Raw genomic sequence first — 14574 nt, forward strand, 5'->3', positions numbered from 1 at the left:
AGGTAAATCATGATCGTTGCGATGGGATCGTGTTTTTGTTCAAAGTAATTTATTGTTACCGAGGAAAAATGTATGAGAAATTGAAAGTATATCTGTAACTGTAATTATACATCAGGTTATAGTGCCTTATTTATCAAAAAAGTTTATTTCTGTTCGTATTTATTGTAAGATTATATCTTTACACTCGGGGAAAATCACACCAAAGTTGTATATGAGGTATATTTATTGTATTAAGTTCTAATAGGTGAAAACCTATTAAGAACTCGTCGTTTTCATAGATTATAAGTTATTCTAATATAATAAACTCGTTGTTTGCTTATTGTTGTTCAGTATTGAAACGGAAAGTATTTTACATCGCATATTCGAATATCACGTCATGAGCACAGTATTTTGATTTTAGTCATACTCGATCTATTTTATAAATAAATGATCATTGTGAAAATGAATTAAAAATAATCCACGATTTACTATGTAATAAAATATTGTCATGTTGCGATTACTCTATAGCATTTTGGCAGAGTGTATGATTTACTTTCATTTTTATGGAAAATTTCATTATGATTATTAAGATACACTGCTATGTATTTTTTTAACTATTTTACTTACAATAATTTTGAGGTAACTGATAAATATTTTGTATGCAAAAGATAAATACTTTTGTTTTTTACCATTTGAATTTTATTGACGAACCGGAGCTGTATTTATTTCTCTTCTGTGAACTAAATACATATCAAGGAACTGAGCGGGCTATCACGATGTGTGGATCTATCGATAAACAGTTATAGCATGAGCGACCCTGAACAGACCTCGGAAAAAGCAGTTGTGGCATAGGCGACATACCGCTATAAATGAATTGGGCTCGCAGATACTGATTGAGGAAAGAAGAAAAGCTCATTCTTCGTTGGCCAGACTCACAAAGATCGTAAGCAGCGAGATAAGGGCCAGACCAAAAATGAAATTTATTCTTGTGTAAGTATATCACCACGCGATCCATACTTATATATACGTCAAAATAGAATTTAACTGCAGGCAACATACGCCTCAGTTTTTAATCAGAAAGGTCGAGAACATAGAGATGTGATTGGCTCAGAAAAACGTATAGCGATATTTCATTAAAATCAAAAGTAAATATTTTAAACTTCACAATTGCTTCCACATTTCTCAAAATTAAACTACCGCGTGCTACCAACCCGCAAAAAATCAGCACATCAAAACAACGCGATTAAAATCGCCGTCACGGGACGTGCAAAACGCGTCCGTCGTCCTGACCTAGACCGCAGCCTGCAGCAACTGCTTTCCTAATTGGCTTTCGGCGCAGACAATGCGCAAAAGGTCGCCTCTCGTTAAGGAGTGAAAGAAACTCACTGCACACGTGTGCAAATCGCCTTGCAGCAACGCCTCTGCTCTTCTCCACTCCAATTATCCCGGCGGTGGCGGCGGCGGCGCGTTACGTTTCCATACTTATATACCTACTCATCGACACGCCGCGAGGAGTAAAGCGCAAAAAGCGGGAAGTCGGAGCTCCGGATTTACGACCGCGGAGAATATTAATTTATGACCGGGCATTTCCCTTCTTAGAGCAGTTATATTCGCGCGGAACGGTTGTAATGCTGCTTCCGAGGGTAATCGAGGGCTTCTATCATTATAGAAGGATCGTTATGCCGATGTACAAAAAAAATTCATTCATGTTAAATTCCAAATTTACATGTTGCATAGATTTCGTTATTTATTTTTCATCGCCGATAAATAATGGAGAAATGCATACATTACCTTTTTACCTCGTTTTCGTGGCACGTACTGGATGATTTTCCGCGAGATAGGCAATAAATCAGAATCCAACCAAAGAATCAAACGTCTTTATTGTACAGTTATTGCGTATAAATCGTAAATAAGAGTAGGGATGGAGTATTTTGCATTTAATTTTATTTTTGGATCAGTATACAGTTACAATTAGAAAATACCTATGTTACAGCGATAAGATTTGGTATGTTGAAGGATAATTTTTTCGCAGTCGGCAACGATTTGTACTTTAAAATTTATTGTTGAAGGTCTACATTAGAAACACTATGAGATCTCGTGGCAAAAGTTGAAGAATGAATACGAATTTTGGTGATTTCATCTTTATTGATTGGGAGATGGCAAGAGTAGCAGGCTAGAGTTTGCAAGAATCGTTAATTCTTTTAAAGCACAAATAGTTCTGTCACTCGAGTGACTTCATCGAAATCCGCAGTACAAAAAATGTCTGTATGAAGAACTTCAACAGTAAAGCAGTGTCGACATCAAAACCCATATTATTAACGTCGTCTCGACACGAAAGAGCTAAAAATACTTTTCTAACAACTGGCCAAGTGCATTTAGAAAATAATCCTCCGGACACCGATCCACTACCGATCCCCATACAGACTTCCCCCGGCATCGAATAAATAAATAAATAAAATAAATAAACACGTGTGTGCAACGACGACAGATGTGCGAAATCATCCTTTCAGCTGACTAAAACGAGTGTGGCGAGGGTTCGATGCGCTCCCTAAGTAGAGCCTCGAAATCAGGTGATCGGTATGGCGTCCAGAGCTCGCTGCCATCCGCCCCCGTAACCGCCTCCGTGATGCTCCGATGCCGTGGCGTAGATGACCTCGTGTCCTCCGCCGCCTCCGCCGACGAGCTTCTTCAGACCGATGATGGCGCTGAGGACGAGGGCTATCTTGGCGGTGAGCAGCGCGGTTCCGGCCAGGAAAGCGATCTTACCGAACGCCAGCTGCGCCAGCATACCTGTGCAGAGCGTAGCAGAGGTTAATGACGAGATTTTCCGAGCGAACTTAATGGCTATTGTTCGGGATAACTGTACACATATATATGTGGATTACGAGCGCGAGCGTGCTCCATGTGCGGGGAATCGGTAATTGCCCGGCGCGGCGGGATGCGGTTTTACGCGCGAGTTTTGTTTACCCGCGAGGGTAACGATCGCTATTTGCATTGGATTATTGATGCCTCTAATCGAGTCGTAAAAAGAGAACTTGATACGCGTATTTACGAGCGAGGGTATACAGTTAGCTCTGAGTAGAAAAAGCCGAGTGTGGCTAGACTCGAGCCCCGTGCGTAATGTGAAATAGTTAAAGTCAGCCGCGGCGAGGCCGAGAATAAACGGTGAGAAAGCCGATGGGTTCAAGACAAATGACCGAGTGACCGGTGCACTGCAATATCTATAAATGTTTTTTCCCCCGATACAAATTGCCGGGTGTCCGCTCGCGCAATTTCCATTCTATATTGTTCAATTTGCAGTAACCGTGTTTTTCCCGGCTTTCCAAGCGAAATTAAGAAGGCCAATACTTTTTCAATATCGCCGCGGCAGGTCGGAAAAGTTCTGTAGGTCAGGAATCCTTCGTCACGTGTGGAGAGCCTCGATTATGACTTGTAATGAGCCGATATCGGTTATGCTCATTGGAAAACAGCGAGTTTCCAGCGAAAGAGACGAAAGGGGGACAGTAGCGTGTGACTCCGGAATTGCCATTATCCATTTACGCCCGAAACAAAACAGCTCTCCGCGAGGCATCCTCGTGATTTACGTACTGGCTCGCATTAAGTCGGGCCCATTAAGTGGCTACAACTGCACGGAAGGACGCGATTGTCTCGCGCCCGGCGGCGACAAGGCGGCTATTAAACCCTCCGTTAATTTGTAAAATACCGGCGCGTCTTTTCGCTTCTGCAGACGAGACTAACTGTTACTCGCTGCGCTGTAAATCTAGCCATGGAATGTGCTCAATTTGTATGTGTTTTCTGAGATTTTAACGATGCTTGCAATGCGCTCGGTTGGCTTCGACGAGAGGGTGCGGTTCGCGGAGTGTTTTTCCATTTTCGTTGAATGGGCGAGTTGTATGTTGGGGTTAATTGACTTTTATGGGTACTTGCTACGAGTATTTACCTGCCATAGCCAGTCCTCCCATCATGATGCCGCCCATGCCGCCTTTCTTGCCCTTCTTTCCTCTGCCTGTAAAATGGTATTGCGTTGTAGACACCGAGTTTTATCAAATTTTATAAAGTACAATGTAATTAAAAGCTCGAAAATTAAAACAAGCTAAGCTTCCTAATTACCCTCTTGCAGAGCATCCCCGGGAATAGTAAGCTTGATGCTCCTGGAGCTGAGGTACTCGTGTAACTTTTTGTCGAGCTGATCGTCGAGGCTCCTGGACGTCGAGTTCTCGAGTGGCTGCAGCTCGAGGCTCCTCGCGACGTTGGCATCCCTCCCGATCGCGATGAACTCGTTCACCTGGTAAACGGTGTCGTCCTTTATCGCGTCGTCCAGTATCTCCAGCGCTCTCCTCTTCAGACACTCGAAGGTATTCTTCTCCTTGGTGCATCTGCCGAACAACTTTCCGTAGGCCTCGGAGCTCTTGGCCTGGCCACCGACGACCAGCAGCGCCACTCCAAGCCCCAGTATCCAGAGCCTGCCCATCACCCCTTGTGTATGTGTGGAGCCGCGAGGCACTTGCGAGTGGATAAGTCACTGTATGGTGGCGGTCGCCTCCGCCGACTGATCAAACAAGGCTCGGAGGCCGCGGCTCTTATATACTTTTCGCGAGCGCAACGCGCTGTTTAGCGCCGCGGGGCGGGGGGAAAACACCTGAGCCCTGAACCAAAACAATCCTCGCGCTCGCGCCGGCGCGCGTATACGAGCGAGCATCCTGATGACCCGCTTGCCAAACGAGCCGCAAGCGCCAGGAGTGTGGGGATTAGTTTTTTTTACTGGCTAGGTATATGGGCCTCGCGAGTGCGCTCCGAGGGAGATTACGGAGACGCCGGACAGTCGGAAGAAAATTTTTCGAGGGGATTGACAGGGATGGTTTCGGGAATTGTAGAAACTAGCTGCAACTTATAAACTGGCTGGGGTGCCATGTTTCTTAATGGAGGAAGGATTGTAACGATTAAGCACTGCAATGTAACCTATATTTTTATAATTGCACCTACACGAGCTCATTACACAGTATACCTGCAACTATTCGCGAGTCTCATGATCTTATCAGATTATGTAAAGACGCTTGATTTCTCATTCATCCCGTCGTATTAATGTTTCTGTTATTATTCAATCAACGCTGATCTAATTAAACCCCGATGAAATTTTTTTACGATCATTAAGAACAACCACTCTTTCATTGTTGAATAAGGCATTTCTCGTTGATACGGAGCAATGAGGAGCTTCGGGCTATAAACCTTCCGGGAGGTGCAATTAAAATTTAAATCGAGTGTACTTTCTATTGAAAATAATGCTTCAATGAAGATTGACTGCAAATTAACGCGAAGTAGGATGGATACTGTACGAAACCTATCTAGAAAGTAATGGCATGCATTTATCACTCATATCCGATACGCGTTAATATTTTTTTTTCTTATAAATCTAATGGGTTTTGTAAAAAATTTACCATAACAAAATTTTTCAGTATTCTTGGAATGATAAAAATGCAATCATTTTCGAAATCTCAACCCAGCACAACTCAGACCGAATCTTCGCCGACGGGCATAAACTCGTGGATGATGCAGCTCACCGTAACTATTGTACGTGCCGGTCGGCGTAATTGATCCCCTTCCGCGAGTTTACGCATAAATGGCTATTTCATTCCAGCGGCATATCCGCACTTAACCCACTAAGGAGGCGTGCCGCTACGGATTTTGCATGCGGCGAACTTTTATTCCACCGCGACTAAGCCTGAATTATGTCATTTGCAGCTCGAGTTGTTGTGATATCCCTCGAGGTGTCGCGTTTCGAGGGACAGAGGTTTACTTTTAGAGGCGTGTCATATGTGTGTACACCTATATGGAGTTCCTCTGTCGATTGAAGATAGCCCGTGTGGGAAACGACGTGGGAACGCGAATCGGAGTAGTTTGTCTGATGTTCCATTTAGCCGGCATTCGAAAGATCGTTACAATTAGATGCGGAGGTTCATTGCTTAAGTTATGGTGAAAAAGCTTGTGTATAAAAACGATCGCATTTCTTTGTTTGGTGTATGCTACTAGAAATTGCAGAAGTATGTGCTTCGGGGACATCGATTTCGCGTGAAAATCATCAGTGGTAATATCGCATTTTGCATAAATATATTCTCTGTGACTGCGGGATGGTTTTAGAAAACATCGTGACTCGCAGAATTGACCGGTCGTTCGCCTAATGCTCGCGAGTATTCGTGAAATCGTTAAGACGGATTAGGAGAAATTTCCATAGGCTATACACACCACATGATAGTAATGCATCTTCACCTGTATGTGTTACTTACTGTCTCGAGAAAAAGCAGAGCAGACAACAAAGCACTCCGCGCTTGAATGAAGGTGAAAATCTGCATACTGCAAGTGCGAAACTGCTGAAAATTGAGCGATTTCGCCGTGAAGACGCAGCGTGTTAACCTACTAATTACGAAAAATTACTGAATTACGAGAGCAAGTAGCTCAAAGTCCCTAAAGTGCATTTCAATTCCATCAGGACACGCGTATCCGCGGTTCATCTTTTATAATTAAGCGGCGGCATATCCGCTAGCGAAAAAAAAATAGTCAACGCCTCGCGCGATCCGGCATCCATGAAAACTGGGTCTGCTGCGGTCGCTCCGAAATTCCTTGCAAATACGCGCGTCGCCACTCCACTTTTATAATGGAGAGCTCGCTTTGTTACCTGGCGCGGAAACTTTTCTCTCGCGGCGCAACTCCGAGCGCGCGAGTACGCAGCTGAGAGATGGAGCAATTTATAGGAGATGCGCGATATATGGACGCGGTAATTGGGTCGGAAAAACTGTATAGGTGATGATAATAATGAGCTGGAATTTGTCCGGTCGTATTCGCAATGCATTAGGACGTGCGAGTGTGTGCAAGCTGGAAGAGTTATCGGTCGGAGCGAAGCAGGTGTTGGTAATTCTGTGGTTTTTCAGTAACGCCGTAATGGAGGGGTTGTGTTGCGCATTTGACATGTCAGTTTTGTAGTGCAATTTTCATCGAGTCAAGTGTACTTTTAATAGTAGCTCTACTATATAATCGGCATCAGTGAGACCTGATCGATTTATGTGCCACCGGAGTACACAAGAACTGTAAAAATTAATCACTTATTACACGTAGTTATTTAATCCCAACTACATCCCAGCAGAGAAACACTCGTGTTTACACACATGTCACGCGTGAGCCTGTCTATAATTTAACGCAGTCGCCGAAAGAAAAAGAAAGAGAAAAAAATAACGAGTGAGCAAGTATACGCCCACCGAGGATAATGCCAGGGCAGAAGAACAGTTAGACGCTCGAAAGAATAGCGAAGAGCGCGCGCGATAATGGACTAAGACTAATGCGAGGCAACGGCGAAAGCGTACATACGCTCACGTTCTTCTCCACGCGCACATATAAGTATACGCAGCTGATGCGACACGAATACATACCGATAAGACTACACACCTATGAGTGTGCGCGTCTTTTCGAAAATTATTCAACAGCTTCGATCGATTCCCAGTTTCCGATGAAAACGAAGATCGAGACGTTCGACTGCGTTCGATTGAGATATGCACGCGGCGATCGACGGCGTAAAATTGAAATAAAACCAGATGCGTCGGGCCGGAAAGATGCGATTTCACGATTCTTTCAGCGGCTTCGAATAGAAAACGATAGTGAAACGCAAAAGGAGTGGAAAGAGCTGGCGAAATGCTAAGCGTTGTGAATTTTATTCCAATTGTTCGCCGCTGGTACACTGACTTCGATATTATACGGGATCCTGGTTTGTTAAATAACAGTGTCACGGGAATTAATCGGCCTGTGCACGCACTGTATCATTTTATTTCTCTCGTATGGCGCTTATATGGTGTGAGGAAGGATGCGAGCTGAGTCACTTTTACTGCACTACTTGCTTTGTTTGTTGCGATGTGGGCAAATGTTTTTTTATCACGAAAGCCATTACGGCACGAGATCGTGTGCGTTTGGAGGTTTATGTGATGCTTTCTAGATCTTCATTAGGTTTTTGACCGATTAAAAAGATAACGTTTTTTCCTGATGTAATAGGTGTATCCGAGTGTAACGATATTCAGATTGTGATAGGAACTAAAGCTAAAAAATGCTTCCGTTTACTCATAAAAAATTGATAAGGATCGTAAGAACAAAATTCTGCTCTATATGTACAAAATCATAATTTATTAAAAATAAGCTCTAAGCATCGCTCCTCGTCCACACAAAATTCTTCTTCCTCCTGTCGTTCTCTTCGCCCTCCTGGTTCGTCGCGCTCTCGTACACGTTAACGATCTCTCTTATGACGTGCTGCCCGAAAGGAAATCCGTCAGCGCTCAATCCTCTGTACGGCTGAAAGGCTGGATTCTGATCCTGGAGCAGTCCGGGATTCAAACCACCAGCAACAGCTCCTCCTAAACCGAGCTGCGGCCCCGGTCCGTAGCCGTATCCGTAGTTGGCCTGCGCACCTGCACCGCCGCCGAAACCTGCAATCGCATCACACACACGGGATAATTTAATTTGCGCTGGTTCAGGATGAGGTAGGGAGAGAAAAAATCGTGATTTATATGGCTTTTAATTGGAGCGTGGCTGCATGCTGCGCCGCCTGTGTTTCTGCTCGATTTTATTGCACGCGAGCGAGAGGAAAAAAGCCGAGGCGAGATAGCGTCTTGAATGTAGATACATATAAATATTTTATGGCGCAGATTAATGGCGAGAAGATCAAGCCTGAGAGCGATCGGGGTAAGAAGGCTAAGACTCTATTAATTAGACTATAGCGCGGCTGCGTATTTGTCTATGTGGAACGATCGAGCTGTTTTAGATTGAATTTTTTTCTCTCGTGACAATTGGACGTCGGTATTTTTCCATTGTTTTGAAAATAGAATCGTTTGGAAAAAGTAGGTTGATAGAAAAGTGCGCGTCGCAAAAACTTTTCAGGAGATTTAAAACGTTTCGCTAGAACGCTCAAGAAAGTTATGAGGGGAAGATCGAGAGACACCCCTTTCTTTTCAAAGAGCATTTCCGACGCGAGAAATAGAGTCGAAAAATATTTTTAGATAAAACCGGCGAGTCCAGAAAAAAGTAGCAACAGATGGAAGTAGATAGACGTTCGTTTATGGATGTGCCTTCTCATGTTCGGTTACGCGCTTTAACAATGCTTTTCTGGACTTTCTCCGCAATTTAGCCTTGAGTTTTTACTTTACTTTTTGCTCTTATCAAGTTTCCGCTAACGCAAAATGAGTTTTTGAGGTCACCGATATTGCTTTATAATTGTGTTCCCTGTACATTTCAGTTTCCCACAGTGAATTTCATCCAAACTGTAATATAGATTTTATGTTAATCATCGGATAGAAATGTTATCCTTATTTAACTAGAAAACCGATCATCGTCGTCATGCACCCAACCCCTATAGCTTAAAAATCCACAAAATCGCTGTGTAACACACGTGAAAAACCGTTATTAGCTCCAAAGTATCCGGACGAACCCTGAAAGCCGCTGAAGAGTGAATTCCAGCCCAGCAGGCCGGCTATGAAGAGCGCGACCTTGGTGAGCAGCAAGGCCTTTTTAGTGATGATGATGAGTATGCCGAAGAGCAGCGGCAGCAGCGAGGCCAGGTTGAACTTGAAGCCCAGTAGAAACGGCAGCACCAGCTGCCTCATCAGTAGCCTGCCTGTAACAGGTAAGGAAGAGAACGGGTGCTTTAGCCTCTGTGAGCGGTAATGACCTTGGCCGTGCTGCCGCCTCGAGAACCAAGCGGGAAGTCGGTGAGAGATCGGTAACACGCTGCTGCGTAACCTTGAACTTGACTTTGGTCGGTACGGAGGACGACGGTCGGTATGTTGCGGTTTGCGGCGAGGATTTGATTTATGTATCTGGGTTGGATAGTTTCTTCATTCTTCGTGCAGAGGGATCAAGATCGGTTCTTGTATATTTCAGAATTTTTCAGCGTCGCTCGAGTAATTGGGTAAGTATTGATAAGTGCGTATGGAGTATTTTTATTGATAATGATTTAAGGATAATGATTGCTACATGTTAGGATTGTTTGTAAATTATTGATTTGAGTTGAAGTTAAAGAAAATGATTCTGATATGGAATATCGTTTATTATTAATTATACTCATCGCGTAAAAAGTGGGTCAATCACACTGGCGCGTGCCGTTGATTAAAGAGGTAACATTATATTATGCTTTTAAATTTTTTCTAAAATCCCGCCAATAGCTCATTTTTTGAAGCTAATCAATAAAACCGACATCCTCCATAAATTTCCCCAAAAGCATCAGCAGCGACATACCACCATGAGATAACCTACAAATCATAACTGTTCTCCACGTCGCTGGCGAGAGACACCGCATACCATCAAAAATTTGTCTCCGGTACATCCTCAATTCCCCGCCGCAGCCTCTTAATTTTACGACCATCCGAATAAAATACTCACCAGTGCCAACTTGCCTATTATGGTAATGGCTACTCCTCTCGTCCATCACAAACTCCAGCATACCGCTACCGGCCGACAAAGTCGGCCCGACTCGCATCTGTAGTCCTGGATAGATGTTGCCCAAATCCCACTTCATGTTCCTCCGCTCGAGGAGCCTGGAAGCCGCCTTGACGACGTTGCCGAAATCTTTGGGGTCCCAGTCGAGGTCCAGGATGTCTCGGCTCTGACCTTCGCTTCGCTCGAGTTTCACGTCGCCGAAGTCCAGGCAGTCGTCGTCGTTCCAGGACTGAAGCGCCGAGAGGGCTCCTCGGTTCATGCACTCCCAGGTGCCGTAGCTGCGTTTCGCGAAGCAAGTGCGAAGGGCGTCGTTGAAGCTGCGAGGATCTTCGGACTGGAAATGCTCCGGAGGTAGCTGACGCTGGTTTTCCGTGCTTTGATTTGGATCCATTATTACCGTCAGGGCGGTTGTCGCTAATGCGAGGAAGTAGGCGTTCCGTAGGGAGTTCCTCATCTTTGGATGCTTTAATACTGTTCACTTCGCAAATGCAGTCTTAATAAATGAATAAATACTTTCAGGATGATTGATACTTTCGAACTCGCGCAGTGTATCTTGTAATTATCGCCGACACACTACTTGAAACGTTTTGACAGTGGACTCATTCGAACATGAGTTATATATCTTTGGGCTCGTTTATGACTTTCGGCTTGTAGTTTACTTTAATGTATATGATGATTCTGTGATAAACTGCCATTTATATTGCTCGATGCTTATCACCTTTACAGTTGGTCTTATGAAGTTACCTTTGATTTCTCTTTTATGTAGGACTCGGCTTTTTATTACCTTCAATTTTATTTTCCCCTCCGAGAATTATAATTTACCGATCACACTGAAACTCGCACTCTATCTGATCAGGCCATGTTCCCGGAGAACATTCAATTTGTGTCCAAAGTCCTTTTCACTCTCTCGCAACCATCGCTGAATCCTTGCATGGATTTCACTCGACGTCTGCCGTCACGATCGTCAACGAACTCTACGAATCAGTAGCATTATTCTTGGGAGAAAATCGGTTCTCCGCGAGACGCGGATTTCACCTCGTCGAGGTCTTGAGTAAAACTGCTGTACCTTCATCCTGTGGTACCCGACTATATAGACTCCCGGGGTGTTCACACACGAGGGAACAACAATCGGTTTCACTTGGTGGATCAGCCAGCGAAAGTAAAGCAAGTGCCTCGCCTCCACTTTTGTCTCTCTCTCTCTCTCTCTCTCTCTCTCTCTCTCTCTCTCTCTCTCTCTCTCTCTCTCTCTCTCTCTCTCTCTCGCTCGCTCTTGTCTTATTATCCCCGGCGACGTGTGTCAGCGATGATCTGCTGGGAAGACACGCCGGATGCACAGCGGCTCCGCAGGTTCCGGCTTGAGACAGACGCTTCGAAGAAAGCCGAATATGAGTTGCGTATGTAATAGCGCTTGTTTCAACGAGAGTGAAGGTTATGCTGAAGAAAGGGATCGTCTCGCGAGTTATCTGATTATCCAGGATAGCGAAACTTTCTTTTCGAGTGTTTTTTAATTCTCTCTCCCTCCTGTCTGTGCGTTTTGGAGGAAGTCGTTCTTTCGCGAAGTGTTTTTTTCCTCGATGCTATCGGGCTTACTTGAACTTTAATGTGGAAGGTACCGCGGTGTGGCTTACAAAGGAAGCTAATCTCTCTAACGCTCCAAGGATGTAATTTTCGAATCGAGAGTTAACGCTCGCTCTTGTTTTCAGCCAGTACTTTGTAAACTAATGCCTCGAATCTCTCGAGTTTTTCATTTGCTATACTTGTATTATGAGACAGTTGAGGTAATCGAGGACAAGTGAAAGGAGGTGAGAATTCTTCAACACATGATTATAATAAAAACGTATTAAGTTTATTTATAAATAAAACATATAAGTTACAATGGTGATCCGGTTAATCCCGGTTTAAATATTTAAATAATCATTGGACACAAATAATCTCTGTGGCGTGTAGATGCGATGAATGCTGACTAAGAGCCGATCGAGCCATCGTTACCAACATGGAACGACGTCGATGACCCCGGAGGGATGATGCAAGGTGCGCGTGCGCGTGACCGCTTCAGTCTAGTCCCCGTCGATTGTTTTTTTTTTCCTCAATAAATAATATAACTTAGCAACGAGAGATGAAGAGGTATGGCATAGAGGAAGAAGTCTCGTCAGTTCGTCGAAGATAGAAGAAGAAGAAGAAGTTCGAAGCACAGGTGTCTTCATCGTCACTGTCCAAAGTTCACGTGTACGCGTCTCGTCGCGTGTACAGTCTTGTCAATGAGAAACTCTCGTCGTACAGTACAGTCATCGGTCGTGCAGTCTCGTCCAAACTTTAACAACATTGTCCGTCGAAGTGCATAAAAAAATAACAACAACTCGACGTCCAACCAACAACAACAACAACAACAACATCCGTTCGTCGTTCAGTCCAAGTAAGTCGCACAAGTCAGAGTCAGTCGAGGTCGACAAGAAACAGTCGTGATCGTCGTCGTGTCTTGTCTCGAGTCGCAGAGCTGATATGGCAGTTACAGAGTAGAGAGTAGAGTGAGAGAGACATATAGATGTATGGCAGTGTGGGAATCTGCTCAGAGTGTCCCGGTCACGCGCTGAGATATGTGATGAAACGCCCTGGACGAGAATAGAAGATTAGGGTAGATAATAGAAGTTCTTAGGCACTGCTGGGCTTGTGGGCGCTGTAGGCCATCTCGAGCGATCGGGCCCATCCGCTGCCGTGGTGCTCATCGTGGTGGTGGGGCACCTCGTGGGCGACGACCTCGTAGCTCTGGTGCTTCTGTCCAAGGAGCTTCTGCAGAGCGATCACGGCGCTGATGATCAGGGCGATCTTGCCGATGATGAGGGCCTTGAAGGCGAGGAGAGCCAGACCACCGAGGGCGATGGGGATGAGGGCGGCGGCCTTCAGTTTCAGGAGCAGGAGGATGGGCAGGAGGGACTTGACGATCTTCTTCTTCTTGCCGCGGGCTGGAAATGCGAGAGATTCGCGTTATTGTGGCATCAAAACAAAAAAAAAACAAAAAAAAATGCGATCGAATCGAGAGAAATCGTCCTTACCTTCTCCGAAGGAGCGGGAGACTTCCTCGGGCAGGCTGAGCTCGACGGTGTGGGTGGAGAGGAAGCGGGCGGTCCTGTCGAGGAGGGCCTCGTCGACGGCGGCTTCCCTGGCCTCGACCTCGGTGGGCAGAGAGGACTCGATGTCGTTCAACGACCTGGCGTTGTCAGCGCGGCTGCAAGAAGAAAAGGGACGTTTTCCGTTAATTCGACTTTCACGCTGCTGGCTAACTCTCGCCTTCGCGGCACTTTCTCGCGCTTAGATAACCGGCGTCATAATGCGATTCGCCGCTCGATGCATCGAGAGGAAGAGTTTGCGTTATGTTATATTTATCGGTCGACCGGCACTCGGCGTACGCTTTCACTGCTCTTACCTGCTCTTGGCCTCCTCGCTCTGGACGATCTTGAAGCCGTCGACGACGTCGATCTCGGCTGACCTGGCGGCGCGGTCGACGTATCCGAGAGCCTTGAGCTTGAGGCACACGGCCATATCGGCCTCAGCCGAGCACGAGCTGTAGACGTCGTAGGCCTGCTCGAAGAGCGAGGGCTGCTGCTGCTCCTGGGCCGGGGCGGCCAGGGCGCAGGTCGCTGCGAGGGCGCAAACTACCACGAATTTCAGCATCTTGAGTTGTGTGTGTGAGTTGAGTAGTCTCGTCGACACTTGGCACAAATGACCACTGACGGATGTAGTGAGCTAGTGCTTCTATTGGGCTGACCCGGGAGCGAACGAAACTCTGCGACTCGGAGAGTTAGTTCGAACGACGACGATCGTATCGGTACTGACTGAAAGAATCACGATATGCTGGCTTTTATCCCCGAGCGCGAAAGGGGCCCGCGTACGTTTTTGAAATTTTGATGGCCCCCACCAGGCCGGCAGCTGCTTATTGGTTCTCGCTCCCGCCGAGTCGGGTTCGCCAGAGTGTGTACGTGTGCGCGCTCGCGCGCTGGCATGCACGCCTCTGTGCGTGTGTGTGTGTGTCCTCTTCATGTCGCCGCTGGTCATCCGTTGGATGTGTGCCCACACATGAGCAGTCTCAGTGTACACAAGAGATGCTTCTTCTCTTTCTTTTCTCTCCGGCTTTCT

The 14574-nt window shown here is 45.7% G+C and overlaps 2 protein-coding genes across 2 annotated transcripts; both read right to left on the reverse strand.

Annotated features, from left to right (window-relative positions):
* Positions 1–2545: 2545 nt before the first annotated feature.
* On the reverse strand, positions 2546–4513 carry LOC103317707. Its single transcript, XM_008216400.2, has 3 exons — positions 4090–4513; positions 3920–3985; positions 2546–2769 (listed from the first exon to the last, which is right to left on the reverse strand). Exons 1-3 carry the CDS (start codon positions 4448–4450, stop codon positions 2546–2548), a joined length of 651 nt encoding a protein of 216 aa, XP_008214622.1. The 5' UTR covers positions 4451–4513.
* A 7828-nt stretch (positions 4514–12341) lies between these two features.
* Positions 12342–14255, reverse strand: LOC100113774. Its single transcript, XM_001602663.5, has 3 exons — positions 13865–14255; positions 13494–13666; positions 12342–13403 (listed from the first exon to the last, which is right to left on the reverse strand). Exons 1-3 carry the CDS (start codon positions 14110–14112, stop codon positions 13093–13095), a joined length of 732 nt encoding a protein of 243 aa, XP_001602713.1. The 5' UTR covers positions 14113–14255; the 3' UTR covers positions 12342–13092.
* Between the last annotated feature and the right edge of the window lie 319 nt (positions 14256–14574).

Source organism: Nasonia vitripennis, chromosome 4 (assembly GCF_009193385.2).
Source record: "Nasonia vitripennis strain AsymCx chromosome 4, Nvit_psr_1.1, whole genome shotgun sequence".
In the NCBI taxonomy this organism is placed as follows: domain Eukaryota; kingdom Metazoa; phylum Arthropoda; class Insecta; order Hymenoptera; family Pteromalidae; genus Nasonia; species Nasonia vitripennis.

Coding starts and splice junctions, on each gene's coding strand:
- LOC103317707 (XM_008216400.2), bottom strand. CDS start 4,450: ATGGGCAGGCTCTGGATACTGGGGCTTGGAGTGGCGCTGCTGGTCGTC. Junction 3,986..4,089: donor CGGGGATGCTCTGCAAGAGG/GTAATTAGGAAG, acceptor ACCATTTTACAG/GCAGAGGAAAGAAGGGCAAG. Junction 2,770..3,919: donor GGGAGGACTGGCTATGGCAG/GTAAATACTCGT, acceptor CGCTCTGCACAG/GTATGCTGGCGCAGCTGGCG.
- LOC100113774 (XM_001602663.5), bottom strand. CDS start 14,112: ATGCTGAAATTCGTGGTAGTTTGCGCCCTCGCAGCGACCTGCGCCCTG. Junction 13,667..13,864: donor AGCGAGGAGGCCAAGAGCAG/GTAAGAGCAGTG, acceptor TTCTTCTTGCAG/CCGCGCTGACAACGCCAGGT. Junction 13,404..13,493: donor CTCCCGCTCCTTCGGAGAAG/GTAAGGACGATT, acceptor TCGCATTTCCAG/CCCGCGGCAAGAAGAAGAAG.